The sequence below is a fragment of the Urocitellus parryii genome, chromosome 6 (assembly GCF_045843805.1).
Source record: "Urocitellus parryii isolate mUroPar1 chromosome 6, mUroPar1.hap1, whole genome shotgun sequence".
NCBI classification, from domain to species: domain Eukaryota; kingdom Metazoa; phylum Chordata; class Mammalia; order Rodentia; family Sciuridae; genus Urocitellus; species Urocitellus parryii.
Window position 1 is genome coordinate 96,470,232 of NC_135536.1, and position 17,063 is coordinate 96,487,294.

The following is a 17,063-nucleotide window of genomic DNA, read 5'->3' on the forward strand; positions in this document are numbered from 1 at the left end:
TATACTACCTTCCCAAATGAAAAAGTGTCTTTTGTTAAAGGAACAAATTACATTACATGACTCCAACTAAGTAAATGATGATATTAAGTTATATACTCCTACCTTACTGGACAAGAAGAGCAGAAAAATAAAGAAATTGAAGAATTTTGAAGACTGAAAATAGCAAAAATATTGACTTGCTTATAGCATTGCAATAAGACGATAAAGCATACAAGCAAATCAACTTCTGTAATTCTTTAAGTGTCTTAACTATTCAAAACATACCATATTTAAGGACCAAGGACACTTAAAAGTTACTCTGATTTTAAAACTCCAAAGCAATATAAATACATATACAGCTATAGTAGATTAATGTAGCTGGATATATAAAAATCAGTAGTTCTCAAAGGTAGTAGCAAAAGCCCCATTTGTATATTTATGAAGTCATTTGGGGGATTACTAGGGGAACTAGCAGCATTTAAAGACATGTGTAAGGGATAGTAGATGTCCAGCAATGTTATATACTCATTGCAAAGAACTATTATGAATCCTGCATGATTTTTAGTTTCCACTGAATATATCTAAAACTGGAACCTAACTAAATTTTACATGTATACAAAATGTGTTTTTTCACAGTGTTAATATATCCTGCATTTTCCAAAATGCAACCATACCATGAATTCATGTGTTTTTTTCAGAACTTTACTAAGAGCTCTTTACCATTTTGGAAAATTGTGTCATCAATGTCAATACTACTTTGGTATCTACATCACCAATACAACACTACATCAATCAGCTTATATACTTGGTCCCTTGGTATCCATGGGGCATTGGTTTCCAGGATCCAACACAACAAAATTTGTGAATGCTCAGTCCCTTAAACATGGTGGTATAGTACTGCATATAATCTATGTACATCTTACATATACTTTAAATCATATCTAGACTAGTGACAACAACTAATGCAATATAAATGCTATATAAATAGGCATTTAAGTAACAATGACAAGAAAAGTAGATATTCAATACAGACACAATTTCTTTTCATGCATTTTTGATTTGTTGTTGGTTAAATCTGAGAATGCAGATTTAACCCACAGATACAGGAGCTAACTGCATAACTATCACATTCACAGTGATTTTATATACAGGTGCAAGCATTCAACTACCTCACTGTGACATCTGGTATAATCTAGTTAATTATTTAATATTTTAATAACATTTTATTTTAAATTGCTTCCCTTCTATTTTTCCTTCATATTATAAGCAAGACATTGTACTTTTTGAAGTTACGCAGATCTGAAATATTAACTACAATTTTCATTTCAAGTTCGAAGACGGAGCAATATTTTATAAAAAGGTAGCAATGGATCTAAATAAGATCAAAAAAACAATGGAATATGCAAGATCAAAATCAAAGATGCTCTAATTTTCTTGTCAAGATCATTAGTAAAATAATGAAAAATACCAAAAGACAACAATCATCTTTGATTTTTCACCCGAAAAAAATCATATATATATAGTGAAATAATTCTGATTCACAGAGGAACTCAACTGTATTCAGATAGCAAAACTGATCAAGAGTACCTTAGCTCAAGGTGAAGTCTTTTGTTTACTCATTTTAATATCTATATATTAAATTGTCAGAGGTAAAGTGCTACATTAAAATAAAATTATTTAAAGGGTTAAGGGTTAGTTATTTTAAAAATGTTGCTTTTTAGTGTGGCAAATAACTTTTCACCCTTAACAAAAGAAAATTTAATTCAATAAATTTTAATGAATGTTAAAAACACTGAAAATACAGTGTTGAATAGCAATTCTTGCTACTTAGTTTAATACTCCCTTCTTCTTGAAAGAAACCCAAAAAAAATCTATTGTAATAAATTCTATCTTGAATTTATCTATTTTCATAACAACTACAGAGGAACTTCAAATTATTTACACAAAAGCTACATCTTCCTTACAAGTACTGTACATGCCAAGAGGGCCATCTAGTGGTAACAGGAATTACTACCAATAATTACACAAAAGCTTTAAGTATTATTTTAAATTTCTATAATTATGGCTTATAGAGTTGTTATAACAATTATATTATCTACTAGACATGAAAATACTCTATAAAATTGTAAGGTACTAAACCCATGTAAATTGTTACTAGCACTCTTAAATAAGAATATGAATAAAAACAAAATTTTAAGCCTGTTATAAATAAACCTTAATTGTCTCACATTAGAAATTTTAGAATAAATTTTTTATATCACTTTTCTGCTCAACAAATACAATTATAAAATTCAATAAAACTCTTCTAAGGTTCCGTATCAAACAATTTAGCAGTACATGTTTCAAAAGCCTTTAAAATGTTCTTACCCTTTCATTTAATAATTCTATACATATAAATTCAAAGTATTTGAAAAATATATATTAATAGTGATATTATTTAAAATAAGGAAAAATAAATTTCCAATTATAAATAATGGTTAAAGAAACTAAAACATGTCATAATGAAATACTGCAGTCTGTCTGTGTCTGTCTGTCTGTCTCTGTGTGTGTGTGTGTGTGTGTGTGTACTTTGAGATTCAATCACTAAGATACTTTTTATTTTGAGACAGGATCTCACTAAGTTGCTGAGGCTAACCTGCAACTTTTGATCCTCTTGCCACAGCTTTCTGAGTCACTGCAATGATACGTATGCTCCACCATGCCTGGCTTGTAGTCTTTTATTTTTATTTTTTACCTTTTACTATGGAAAAATTTTGATAAGTATATACAAGAATAGGCAATAGTATAATAAACTCATACACAACCACCATTTCATTTAAATATCATCAATGTATGGTCAACTAATTTCCCATTCACACACATTTTTATAAGTGTAAGACATCATACCATTATATCTGTAAATATTTTAGTATAGATAATATTGTATTCATTTACAAATATTTACAAATAGTATATAACAGTTTAAAATCAGAACTCCCCGGAAATCTGCACATTGAGATCTAAACTATGTAAGAAATGCATAGAAAAATACTTGGAAACAATATGCCATGGTAATAAAAATGATGAATTTCCCTGTTGTCTGCTTTTCTCTATCTAGTAATTTTTCTATAGCAAGCATTTATTATGCAAGTTATTAAAAACAAATTTTTATTTATTTAAAAGCTTTTCATTAAAATTAGATGCCTTTAATGTAGAACATTAGATGCTGAAAAAGCATCATTTTGCCAAGTGTGGTGATACACACCTGTAGTCTCAGCAACTGGAGAGTGGCTGGGGCAGGAGGATCACAAATTTGAAGCCAGCCTCAGTAACTTAGCAAGAACCTATCTCAAAATTAAAAAATAAAAAGGGCTGGTGATGTTGTTCAGTGGTAAAGCATCCTGGGATTCAATCCTCAGTACCAAAAGAGAAAAAAAGAAATATGTACTTCAAAATCATCTCTAGACTTCCTGTGTTTTTGCTCCTCAGAAGTAAACACTATTTAAATGTTTAGTGTATATCCTTCCAGAACTTCTCTATGCATATAGAAACACATATACAAAACAAGAAAAGGGATCATATTATACTGTTCTACAACTTTTTATTTACCTAACCGGAATCCTCTCATCAGTGACATCTTCCTATGTTAGTACATACAGATCTGAACACTCTTCTTAGTGGCTGCACAGTATTATAGAGTGTGGCAGGCCAAGCAATGGATCCCCAAAGACGTCTAGATCCCAATTCACAGAATCTATGTTACCCTACATATCAAAGGGGAGTTTGAAGGTGTGATTAAATTAAGGACCTCAAGATAAGATTAACCTGTATTATACAGGTGGATTCAAAGCATCACAAGGGTCCTTTTAAGAGGGAGAGAGGAGGAGCAGAAAGAATCAAGAGAAGCAGGTGTACAATGAGAGCCAGAGGATCAAGTCAGAGAGAATGAAAGAGATGAAGAGTAGGAGAGAGATTTAAAGATTCTGCACTGCTGGCCTTGACAATGGAGGGAGGGGTCACGTAGCAAGAAATGCAGGCCATCTTTTTAAGACAGAAAAGGCAAGAAAAGGGATTCTCCCCTAAAGCCTCCAGAAGGAATATAGCCCTCCTGAAATCTTAATTTTAGCTCTTTGGGCCTCCAGAACTGTAAAATAAAAACTCTTCTGTTTTAAGATACAAAGTTTGTGCTAATTTGTTACAGCAAATAGGAAAATGTACTGTAAGAATAGGAAATATAGAATAGAAGTATATTATTTACTTGATCCCATTTTAATTTCTTAATTTCTTTAATGTTTCAATACCATATATGAGTTAGAACTTTTCTAGAAATTATTCAGACAAGTAGGATTGCAGATTTTTTTAAAAATCACATTTTAATCATAATAGACACTGCCAAATTATCTACTAAAAGACTGTACCAACTCAAGAATAACTGATTCTCCTCAAGGTCCCTATCTCCTGAAGCCAGAACCTTAATCCATCTGACTCAGTCAAGGCCCAGTCTCCTATGAAACCACACTCACAAAAAACATGAGAAACTTTCTTCCAGGATAACTCTCTTTAGGTAATGTAACTTAAGAAAATTCCACTACCACATGAGGAAGACAAGACTTTCTCTCATCACCTTCAAAGCCCTTGTTTTAAAAGGAATTTTTTTTTTTTTTGGTCCCCGAGAATGTGGAGGAAATGCCCATTCTGGGCTCCTGTGGCATTTTTTTCATCCACTTCATTTATTTTTGAAAATGCTTTTACTAGTGTGCCACACTTACACATAATAGTTGGTTCATTTTAACATAATCATACTTTTTAACAATTTAGAAATGAACACCTGCACAAAATCATGTGTGTTCTATAGAGCAAACATTCCTGCTCAGGGAACCTTTTCTCTCTGTAGTGCCTAGTTATTCTGCCAAAACATGGGCCCTCATTTGATACACTGACTCACCAATAATTAAATAATGATAATGTCTAACATTTATACATATATAAATATATAACATTCATGTATTATACACATATCCAGTCTTTAGAATTTGATACACATTAACTAATTCAATCTTAAAACACTATAAAGTAGCAATTATTATCATCATCATTATTTTACAGATGTGGAAACAGGCACAGAAGGTCATACTGCCCAAGATTTTCCTGCTTAGTGGGAATTTGAACTGAGACAGTTGGCTCCAGAATCCATGCTCTATACTCATAATCACTCTGACAGAGGCCACAGTATTAAGTCCTAGTGACCACAGGTCAGATAGCCCCTTTGAATTCATGCACCACAAATGTAGTAACCACTATCTCTACCTACCTAACTTCATTACATACAAAACAGAGGGTTACAATTTGGCACCATATTATACTCTGATTTTCAGTGGTCATCAAATGGTTGTACCTATCTGAACTATAAAATACTTGGAGGCAAGAATGGTAGCTTACTTGTCTTTCAACTGGGTTCCTTTTTTTCCCCTTTAAATATTGGTATTTCTCAATGTTCTATTTTCAGCACCCTCCTCCTTTCTTTCTCAGTTACATTCTCTACGTTAGTGGATATTATCTACTTTCTATTTCATGATTACCTATCAGCTTCCAAGTTTCCAACTCTATAGAGGTACTACACCTATAAATTCCAAGGCATCTCCAAATTCAATTGTCTAAGGACTGACTTATTTCTGGCTCAGAACCTTGATGTCGCCCTCGACTCTTTTTCTTCACCTCTCCAATAATTCATTAAGATCTATGACTTTTATCTCCCAACTCTCTCTCAATTCCTGTTACCTCTTTTCACTGATATACAGTGGACCCTCAGCTGGCTTTTCTTTTCTGTCACAATTATATCCATACCTCCATCCTTTCTCTCTTACAGAGCTTATAAACTAGTGTCTAAGCCTCACTTCTTGTTCTTCTCTCTTCTCCACTTTGCCACCAATATTTTAAATTCTTGTTAAACAGAAAACAATTTCTTCCTCAGTTAACTCATATACAAACTCTTCAGCCTTAGAAACAAGGCCTTACACATTGGGCGCCTGTTGCCATCACCCCATGTACACTACTCACCATCTCTACCATTGAACTCCATACCTCAGACAATGTATTGGACTGGGCTTTTTAGGGGGGTGTGAGGGACAAGACTGGACACTGAACACAGGGGTACTCTATCACTGACTTACATCTCCAGACCCTTTTTGAGACAGAGTTCTAATTTAATAATAATTAAAAAAAACATGTATCTGATGAATTATCCCCAAAATTGGCCTTAAACTTGGAACCACCACCCCTCAGCCTCCTGAATAGCTGGGATTACAGGCACACACCACTGGTTGGACTGGGCTCTTTTTCTCACCTTTGAGTCATTAAACAAGCGTTTTCACTGCTAAGAACAATGTTCTCATCCTCAAGTCCCCTCATTCCTATTTGTCTTTCAGAGTTAAATTCTTATCTCTTCAGAGAAGCCTTCCTCAATCCCCTTAAATAACTATGTGTTCTCAAATTAAGAACACATAGTCCTTCGTGTATATTCTTCCTGTGTCCTATCACTTCTTCTATCACACCACAGTAAATTTACTGTTTACTTGATTAAAACTTGTCATTGTGCCTGGACTATGGTACCTGTCAAATGCCCAATAAATTTCTCATTCATGGAACGAACAATATTTGATACACAGTAGACACTCCAATAATGTTTGGGACAACCAATGAATTCCTAACATTTAAGGCTTTGTTTTTTAATATTTTTTAGTTGCTGATGGACCTTTATTTTTTATGTATTTATATGTGGTGCTGAGGATCAAACAGAGTACCTCAACACATGCTAGACAAGTGCTCTACCACTGAGCCACAATCTCAGTCCCAACATTTAAGTTTTTAAATGTAAACTAAGCTGACAATTTGACAAACTCTAGGAAATAACATAATAGAAAGCTTAACGAATTCCTAAATTAGCCTTGTAACTATAAATTCCTTGTCATTGATCAAGTTAGAACTTGCCTGAAAATTCTTTTTTTATTGGCAGCAACTTAAATTGACAATTTAACCCCCCAAAAAATCTGAGGTCAACTTTGTTTTTTGAAACAAAAGGGAAAAATATGAACATAATAAATCTAAATATTACTAATGATTCATTTGGACCCTCAGTCACTTTTGGACCTGCCAAGTCAGTATGATAGAGAAAAATCTAGCCAAGAAGCCAGAACTTATCTAATAATCATCAACAGGACTTTGAAACAAGATCATCTCAGGGCCACCATCAATGATAGTAAATTAAATCAGTAACAAACTGTGTTGAAAGACTTCTACTGAGTATATTCTAGAACTGAGCTGTACAATATAATTAGCCACTAATCCTATGAGGATACAGTACACTGAAATGTGGCTAGTTCATATTGAGATGTGCTATAGGTACAACACACACCAGATTTTGATGACTTAGTACCAAAAATAGGTCATTAAAGACTCTGACTACTTGTTTAAAACAAGTAGTGTTTACATATATGGGGTTAAATAATATATACCATTCAAATTAACTTTGTTTTTGAGATTTTTTTAAATGTAGCTATGAGATAAATTTAAATATGTGGTTCACATTACATTTCTTTTGGACCAAGATATTCTAAAACCATTAGTCAAAACTTCTTAAAGGGATAGTAGAGGATAGGAAAGGTATCAGAATACAACAGTTACTAATAGGGCATTATGTAAAATTGTGGATGTGTAACCTTAACCGACGTGATTCTGCAATCTGCATTTGGGGTAAAAATTGGGAGTTCATAACCCACTTGAATCTAATGTATGAAATATGATATGTCAAGAGCTTTGTAATGTTGTGAACAACCAATAAAAATAAAATAAAATTAAAAAAAAAACTTCTTAAAGGCATCAACTTTAGAATTTACAACTATTTTTTTTTTAACTTTGGTACCATACCCAGCTCTACAACATTTTAAAATAAGAAATAAGGGCATTCTTTTAGAAAAAATTCTATCTGGTGAATTATCCCTTTCATAATGGATAGGCTTTACCTCTAAAAATTATAGGAGGATATGGCCTTTGTAAGATTTCAAAAAATCATATAAAGACAAAGGGACCCAGTTGGGTACAGTGCCACAAGCATGTAATCCCAGTGACTTGGAAAGCTGAGGCAGGAGGATGGCATGTTCAAAGCCAGTATCAGCAATTTACGGAGACCCCATTTCAAAAGAAAAAATAAAAAGGGTTGAATATGTAGTTCAGTGCCCCTAAGTTCAATCCCCAGTTCCAAAGAAAAAAGACAGACCCTCACACATTTTATTAAATTCTTATCTTTGCAATCCACTGTGCTTTATTGCATTAAATCACTCATTTGTTTTTTAATCACACATATTTATCTCAAGAAGAGACCAAATGAGGTTTGAGTGTACCAAGAGGATGAAGATAAGGATAGACTTCTACTGGAATGAGTCAGTACATGACTCTGGATTATTACAGAAGTATAACTTACCTGCTTGTTATAAAGTGAAGCAAATCAACTCTTGGCTGCTATAAGCCACAAGAGTGAACCATCAATATCCTGCCCAACAAAAAGAAAACAAACATTTTGATTCTCTCTCCCCAAGATTTCTCATATTCATCTCCTTCTCCCTACTGCCTCTAGTCTTACATAGTCTCATACCTTAAACATCACAATGGCCTCTTAGCTGACCTAACTCTACTTTCTTCACCCTGCTGCCAGGCAATTCTCCTGAAATACAATTTCATTCAAACATATCTGTGTGAACCTCTAATACAGAACCTGCCCTCAAATAATTCACAAGTAGGGAAGACATACATCTCAAGCTTCTCTTATCCAAAATTCCCACTGGTACAACCATTCTGAAGAATAATATAACAACATCTGGTATAGCTAAAGATGTGAGTATTGTTTGACCTAGGGATTCCTAGGAAGGGTAGCTAGGAAGCTGTTACCCTATCTTGTGTATTTTTGAACACATACATCATTTGTAAAAAGAAAAACAGAAACTACAAATAAGTGCCCAATGACAGAAATAAAAATTAAAATTTTTATTAAAAAATTCTCAAATACAGAAGTGTATGCATATGCATATATATAACATGTATGTTATATATATACACACATCTATATGCCCATCATCCACATTCTAAATTTAAAGCTGGCCATCTTGCTTTATCCTACTTCTTAAATTAAAAAAAAAATGTTCTTTACTGCTAACACCGACTGCATTTTGCTCTTATCTAAATATTAATTTTATTCTATAGCAATTTCCTTCTCTCTCATCTACCCTACCCATCTTTCTTTCTCCCCCATGAAAATGATTTGATGAATAGCCAGTTCATCTGAATCTCATTTCTGATTTTTTCCTATTGCCTCCTCAAAATAGCATTTAATCTCTTTCTTTATTTTCTTTTTTCTTCCTTTTTATTTTGTGGTGTTGGAATTAAATCCAAGGCCTCATACATGTCTGTCCTTTGCTCTATCAATGAGCTACACCTGGAGGCCTAATTTCTTTCTCCATCTCCAGTATTTCTTATAAACTAAAAGTAATAAAAGCCTGATGAAATTCAGATTAAATTTTGGGACAAAAATATTTCGTAATTGATGATGTATGCTTGATATTGAATCACATTAGGAAGCATAAAACTTTTGGTTCATTGTTAATGATACCAAGATTAATTACTAGGTAAATGATGGACTGATCCCTCAGAGCATTTTACCTAGAGACCAACTAGCAATCTGTAACGTCACACTGTTGCACCATGTGAATATCCCATTCCCAGTCAATCTTTGTTTTTTTTTCTTCTTTTAATCAGTTTTAACACCCACTAATGATCCTGGCCCATGTCAATTATTTCACAACATGTTGTATAAAATGTGACTTTCTAATTCCATAATTCCTTTTACATTTATTATTTGGCTTTCCTAATTGACTACAGTACAGTTCCTAGTGAAAAGCAGTTAAATTTATAATAGCTTTTAATTGTCAATTTTCAGATTCAGGAAAAGATGATAGTCACCTTCAGTGTTCTGTTTTATTAAATATTCACTTTCCCAATAAATTACTCCTATTCTTTTTGATGTTCAGATTGTCCCAGTTTTGTCCAATAGCCTCTTCAATTTGGCTTTTGCATCTTTCAAAGCTTTCTTGTTTCTAGCACAAAATGTTCCAGGTTCACTATGTATGTATGTTCCCTGCACCAGACCTGGAATGAGCTCTGGACTCAATTTTAAGTAGAAGTATTTAACGACCAAAATCAAAGTATTAAAAGTACTTCTGTCTACCAAGGTGACACTGTTTCTAGATCCTTTTAGTGCACGAAGATTAGAAAAATATGTATGCATGGGTAGAATTAAAAAATACATATTTAAATCGTGAGTTCATGTTGACATTCACAACTCAAGTCAATCATTACCAGGTCTTTTTGCTTAGTTTACTTTTATATTTGTATCTCAATTGATTCCTAACACATTAAATAAAGACTTAACTTGCTTTATTCTATGATATATATCAAATGATATTAAATTAAAACACCAATATTAAAACTAGCAATAAAATTTAAATTTTTTTTGTCTTTTTGTCCTGAGCATATATACCATTTACTGTGGAACTCAAAAGTTACTTAAAAGTGTTTTTCCGGACCTGGGGTTGTGGCTCAGTGGCAGAGCGCTTGCCTAGCACATGTGAGGCACTGGGTTCAGTTCTCAGCACTGCATATAAATAAATAAAATAAAGATCCATTGACAACTAAAAAAAAAAAAAGTGTTTTTCCCACCAGGTGCAGTGGAGAAGCTTGTAATCCTAGCTATTCAGGAGGCTGAATAGTTTGCAAGTTCAAGGTCAACCTGGACAACTTAGTGTGGCCCTGTTCCAAAACAAAAATACGCCACGGGTTCAATATACAATCCTGGCATGCGTGCGGCCCGAGTTCGAGCCTCAGCACCACATACCAACAAAGATGTTGTGTCTGCCAAAAACTAAAAAATAAATATTAAAAAATTATTAAAAAAAAAAAATAAAAATAAAATAAGCAAAACAAAAAATTCAGTCCATCAGCCACACTAGCCACTTTCAAGTGCTCAAGAGCCTATGTGTCTGAGGCAGGAAGATCACAAGTTAAGGACATCTCTGTGGTTGAAAACAAAAACAAATAAGCAATGCCTTATGTGGCTTATGACAATATTGGACAACACAGATATCAAAAACATTTCCATCATCATAAAAATTTCTATAGAATAGTGCTGCTTAAATCATCTTTCATGGATGAGATGTTGACAGTTTGGGGTCTGGAAATATATTGGTGGTAAACCATATCTTTGTGTGCACCTGTGACTCTGTGTGTGTGTGTGTGTGTGTGTGCAGAAGCACGCTAGGGATTAACCCAGGACTCACTCATGCTACTTTTAAGCTTTTTCCATTACTGGTTTTCTGTGATTTTTCTTATCATATGTGTAGGTGTGCATTTATTTTTATCCTGAGTAGGATTCGTTGGGATTCTTAAATATTGGTATTTTTCATTGGGGCTGAGAAACACCCTACAACATCTCTTCAAATGCTCTATATCCCCTCACCCTCATTCCTGGAGTCCCAATTAAGACTTTCTTGAAAATCTTACAATCTTTTATATTTACATCTTTTTGCCTTTGAGGATAATTTCATCTGCTCAATATTCTAGTTTGATACTTCTGTTGTATTCAATCTACTGTAGATTGTATCATGAAGTTTTTTATTCTGCTTCTAATTTTTTTCTTTTTTTGAGTTTCCTGTTCCCTGTCTTCAAGCCTGCCACTAGATACAGCCAAATATCTCATGGGGGCAAAATCATACTTGATTAAAAACAACTGAACTGCATGCTTCTTGAATTAAAGTAAATTACCTTTGATCCTCCTGCTTCAGCGTCCCAAGCCACTGGGATTACAGGTGCACGCCATTGCACTCAGCTTCAAGTGAATTTCTACAAAATGTTCCATTACTATCCTTTCACTCAACTGTTCATATCAAAAATATAAATGCAGTAAGAGTCCATCCAACCCCTAATTCTAGCCCAGCCCAATCCATCATTTCCAACTTACGTTTCCTAAAGTTCCAGAGGATTTCAGTACTCAGAAAGACAGGGGGTAAAGGGGTAAACACAAACTGGAGATAAAAGAATAGGATGAGTTTCAGTCCCTTTTCACTCACTTTGATCCGTACGTACAACTACTAGAAATTTGTTGCTTTGCTGCAGTGCCAGGGATCAAACCCAGGGCCCTGTACTTGAGTGCTGTGCCACTGATGTTATGCTACACCCCAACCTCCCAACCTATTTGTAACTCTTTTTTTTTTTTTTTTTTTTTTTTGAACAATAGGGTCTCACTATATTGCCCAGGCTGGTCTCAAACTCATGAGTTCAAGTGATTTTCCTGTCTTAGCCTCCCAGGTAACTAGGACTACACACTAACACACCCTACTGTTCCTAAAGCATTTTATAAAGTAAACCACTATCAGCAAAACATCTTCTCTTCATATATAAAGAGGCTAAAATTTCCATCATCCCACATTTAAATCCTTAATAACATAACCCCAGGAGAAAACTATCAAATTTATTTGCAAGTCCTGATATGTTTGTGCTTTATCTGTGCTCCCTTTTTAAAGTTTTTATTTATTTTTACTCAAAAAAAAATCAGGTAAAAGTAACATATATGTTATAGCCTCAAAAATCAAATTCTGAACTATAACTTAGGCAAAAGTCTTGAAATTTCAAATTCTATAGCAGGAAGTTCTTGTAGGCAGCACCCAGCACGTTGGGGCTCCTTTTCTCCATTGTATTAAACCTCTTTGTCTTATATACAGTTACTTTCAAATTTTTCTACATAATATTTGTGTACTCTACTAAAAACATCCCTAAACTTCAGTTTTAAATATTACAGTACAATTTCATCTCCCCCAAACTAAAGATTCCTTATTCTAAGCTATTTTTGTTTCTTGAGTTTCAGATACCAAAAGATACCATTAAATTGGAACTGTGCTAAGCTAGGGTTGTGGCTCAGCAGAACACTTGCCTAGCATGTGTGAGGCACTGGGTTTGATCCTCAGCACCACATAAAAATAAATAAATACAATAAAGGCATTGTGTCCCACTATAACAACAACAAAAATTTTAAAAAATTGGAACTGTACTAATGAATTAAGCTCCTACTTCCGTATACTGTATTTATCAGAGATACATCTTCTTTTTCCTTTTCCACTTTTACATTTGTTTCTTTAATAACATTCTACCTGTGCATACCAGTGTGTCTGACTGTAAAATTATGAAATTATTGATATCCATGAAACTTAGAATATAAATATTGATAATTCTAAGGATAAGAATATTTATTGACAAATATTTGATATTCATGTTTAAGATAAGTTCATGAGTTTCATATCTATAGCACATAAATTATGCCCACACACATTAAACTAAAAAGTAATAAAGATTTCCCCAGATAAGTAGCCTATAATTCCAGCTACTCACAAGGCTGAGGCAAGAGGAATGGCAAGTTCAAGGTCAGCCTGGACAACTTAGCAAAACCTTGGCTCAAAATAAAAAATAAAAAGGGTTAGGAATGTAAATCAGTGGCAGAGCACCCCTGAGTTCAATCCCCAATATCTATCTCCCTCCCTCCCTCCCTCTCTCTCATACACACACACACACACACACACACACACACACACACAATTTGTCAATTAGCATGTCCAAATATTCCTCCCAGTCTGTTTTAAATTTGTGCATTGTAATAGTCTAAAAATGTGATTTAGTCAAATTTATCCATGTCTTCCAAAAATGTAGATATAATTACATAATCCAATCACATATAGAAAACAGTAAGATTTATAATGTATATTTAACTTGAAGTGAAAAATAATTTAGCCACTCACCATCCTAGTTTTAGAATGAAATATGAATCTCCATTTCCTCAATAGATCTCAGTTCACAAATGCTTCTTCTCATTGCAATGATGAGAATTTAATGTTAATTTTCCCCCCAGTACAACACAGCCCCATAAATGCAGGCCAACTCCTAGGGCACAGTGATCACTAGAGGAAAACCTGGCTGTTTTAGATTTATTGAGAGATGGTATCTCTATTTCCCATGTGACAACTTCCTAGAATTAATTCTGACTATACATTATTTTCACCTAAAATGCATAATCATTAAATAAATGGTAACTCCAATGCATCTCAGACCTTTTAAGATCTGGCCTATGCCTCACTACAGCCTCATCAACTCATTATTTCCCCTTTGGGTTTATAATATAACAATACAGAGTTATCTGTAAGTACCCAAATGTGCTATTTGATCTCATGATACTGCTCCTTTATGTGTTGTTCTGCCTAAGAAATCTCCCTCTTAAAATTTACCTAATCAGCCATTAATATCCTGCCTTCAAAACTCAATTCAGACATTACCTTCTCCAACAAGCTCTCCTTGAGCTCAGCAGAATTAATCACTTCTTTATTCTCTCACTGTGTCCTAAACATACTTCCATTATTATATGGATTCTACCACATAATAAATTATTTGTTTACAAGCTCTCCTCACCCATAAGCCTCAGGAAGTCAAGGAAGGTTTAACTTACATGTATATGTATTTTAGTAGCTAGCTAGCAGTTTCTAGCATAACAATCATTTAATAAACAAATCCACTTTAATTCCACACTTGTACAACACTATAAACCTGTGTTGCCAAAGTAAACGAAGCACTATAATTAAATATTATACAAAAACTGAAGTCACGATTTAAAAAAAAATGTAGTTGTAAATGGACAGAATACCCTTATTGTATTTATTTTTATGTGATACTAAGGATTGAACCCAATGCCTCACACATGCTAGGTAAGCACTCTGCCATTGAGTTAAAGCCCCAGTTCTAACGTCATGATTTTTAACTGAAATATTTCATAAGATGAAAGAATGGGTTGACAATCTGAATAAAGTATGAGCAAATAAACTGAAAAGCATTTCTCAAAAGAAGATACACAATTAGCCAACAAGTATATGAAAAAATGCCCAGCATCACTAATCATCAAGGAAATGCAAATCAAAACCACGATGAGTTATCATTTAGAATGGCTGTTATCAGAAAGACAAAAAAAAATAACAAATGCTGCTGAGGATGAGGAAAGTGAACTCTCATAACTATAGTGGCAATAGAAATTAACACAGCCATTATAGAAAAAAGTATGTTAGTTCCTAAAAGAAAAAGAAAAAAAATGCCATGATCTAGAAATCCCACTATTGGGTATATATACACAAAGGAAAAAAAATCATTTTGTCAAAGACATAATTGCATTCACATATTTATTGCACTACTCAAAATAAGCAAGACATGAAGTCAACCTAGATGCCCAACCATGGATGAAATGATAAAGAAAATGTGATTAGCTGGGTGTGGTGGCACATGCCTATAATCCCAGTAGCTCCAGAGACTGAGGCATGAGGATCACAAATTCAAGGCCAGCCTCTGCAATTTAGTGAGGGCCTAAGCAACTTAGTGAGACCCTGTCTCAAAATTAAAAATATACAGGGCTGAGGATGTAGCTCAGTGGTTAAGTGCCCCTGGGTTCAGTCCCCAGTGCCCCTACCACCACCAAAATGTGAGTATATCTATATATGAATATTATTTAATAAAACAGGAATAAAATTCTGTCATTTGCAGCTATATGGACAACTGGAGGACATTATATTAGGTGAAAAATTCAGGTACAGAAAGACAAATAAAACATGTTCTTGTTAACTTCCATTGAAATCTCAAAAAGTAGAAAATAAAATACTATCTAGCAGAGGCTAGAAAGGATGGGGAAAAGAAAGGAATAAGGAGATGATAGTTAGAGGGTTCAGAGTTACAGCTAGACAGGAGGGTATTAACTTCTAATGTTTTAATAATAGGGTAACTGTGGTTCACAACAATTAATGGGATATTTCAAAATAGTGACCAGAGAGGATTTTGGATGTTCTCATCACAAAGAAAGGATGTATATCTGAGGTGATATATATATATATATATATATATATATATATATATAGTAATTACCCTGAACAATAATAATCACACACTGTATACAAACATTAAAATGCCACACTGTACTCTGCAAATATGTACAATCACTACATATGAATCTTAAAAACATATTATTAATAATGAAAAAAATGTAGTAAAAATGGGAGTTCATAACCCACTTGAATCTAATGTATGAAATATGATATGTCAAGAGCTTTGTAATGTTTTGAACAACCAATAAAAAAATTAAATAAATAAATAAATTTACATGGAACACTGTTGGAAAAAAAAGAAAAAAATATGTAAATTATATAACAAAAGCAGTCTATAGTTCAGGGGTTTTTTTGTTTGTTTGATATTTGTACATGCCATAAATCAGGATTGTTTAGATCCATACGTCATAACCTACAATTACCACACTAAGAAATCCTTTTAGTGGGTTAAGATCAACATTTTAAAAAATATGAATATGTATCAAATGTAATTATCACCCATACATATGGAAAAAAATTGAAAACTACTTATATAGTTGCTACCTAAGTTTAAAGGTTTAAATTAACAAGATGAAGTAGTCAAGGAAGGATTCTTCAACAAAAGACAAAATCTAAGTGGGGCATGGTATTATATGCCTGTAATCCCAGTGGCTTGGGAAGCTGTGGCAGGAGAATCACAAGTTCAAAGTGAGCCTAGGCAACTTAGCAAAACCCTGTCTCAAAATAAAAATTAAAAAGGGCTGGGGATATGGCCTAATGGTTAAGCGACCCTGGGTTCAATTCCCTCACCAAAAAGAAAACATTGGAGATACTCAGAAGACTGAGACTGGAAGATTGAGAATTCTAGCCTAAGCAACACAGCAAGACTCCATCTAAAATAAAAGACAACATTTGAAGCATTATCTGGCTCCCCACTACCTCTCTTAGCTTACCTATCATTCCCCACAAGCATGCTCTAGCCATTTAAAGTTTGGCAAATCTAACCAGTCAAACAAACATTCCCTCTACTTAGGGTCTTGCACACATTCCCTCTACTTAGAAAATTCTACTTAAATAATTGCATGCCATGCTCCAGGGTTTCAGTCCAGTGAGGACTTCAGG

The 17,063-nt window shown here is 33.7% G+C and overlaps 1 protein-coding gene across 6 annotated transcripts in view; it reads right to left on the reverse strand.

The window, feature by feature from the left end:
• Positions 1 to 17,063, reverse strand: part of Gabpb1 (GA binding protein transcription factor subunit beta 1) — a 59,520-nt gene that overhangs the window by 32,084 nt on the left and 10,373 nt on the right. The window contains exon 1 of one of the 6 annotated variants that reach the window (XM_026390678.2): positions 13,848 to 13,863. The exons of the other annotated variants lie outside the window; for them this stretch is intronic. Coding sequence (XP_026246463.1) covers positions 13,848 to 13,850 — 3 coding nt within the window. The 5' untranslated portion in view covers positions 13,851 to 13,863. Of the gene's footprint in view, positions 1 to 13,847; positions 13,864 to 17,063 lie in introns of those variants that run through there. 6 annotated transcript variants of the gene reach the window in all.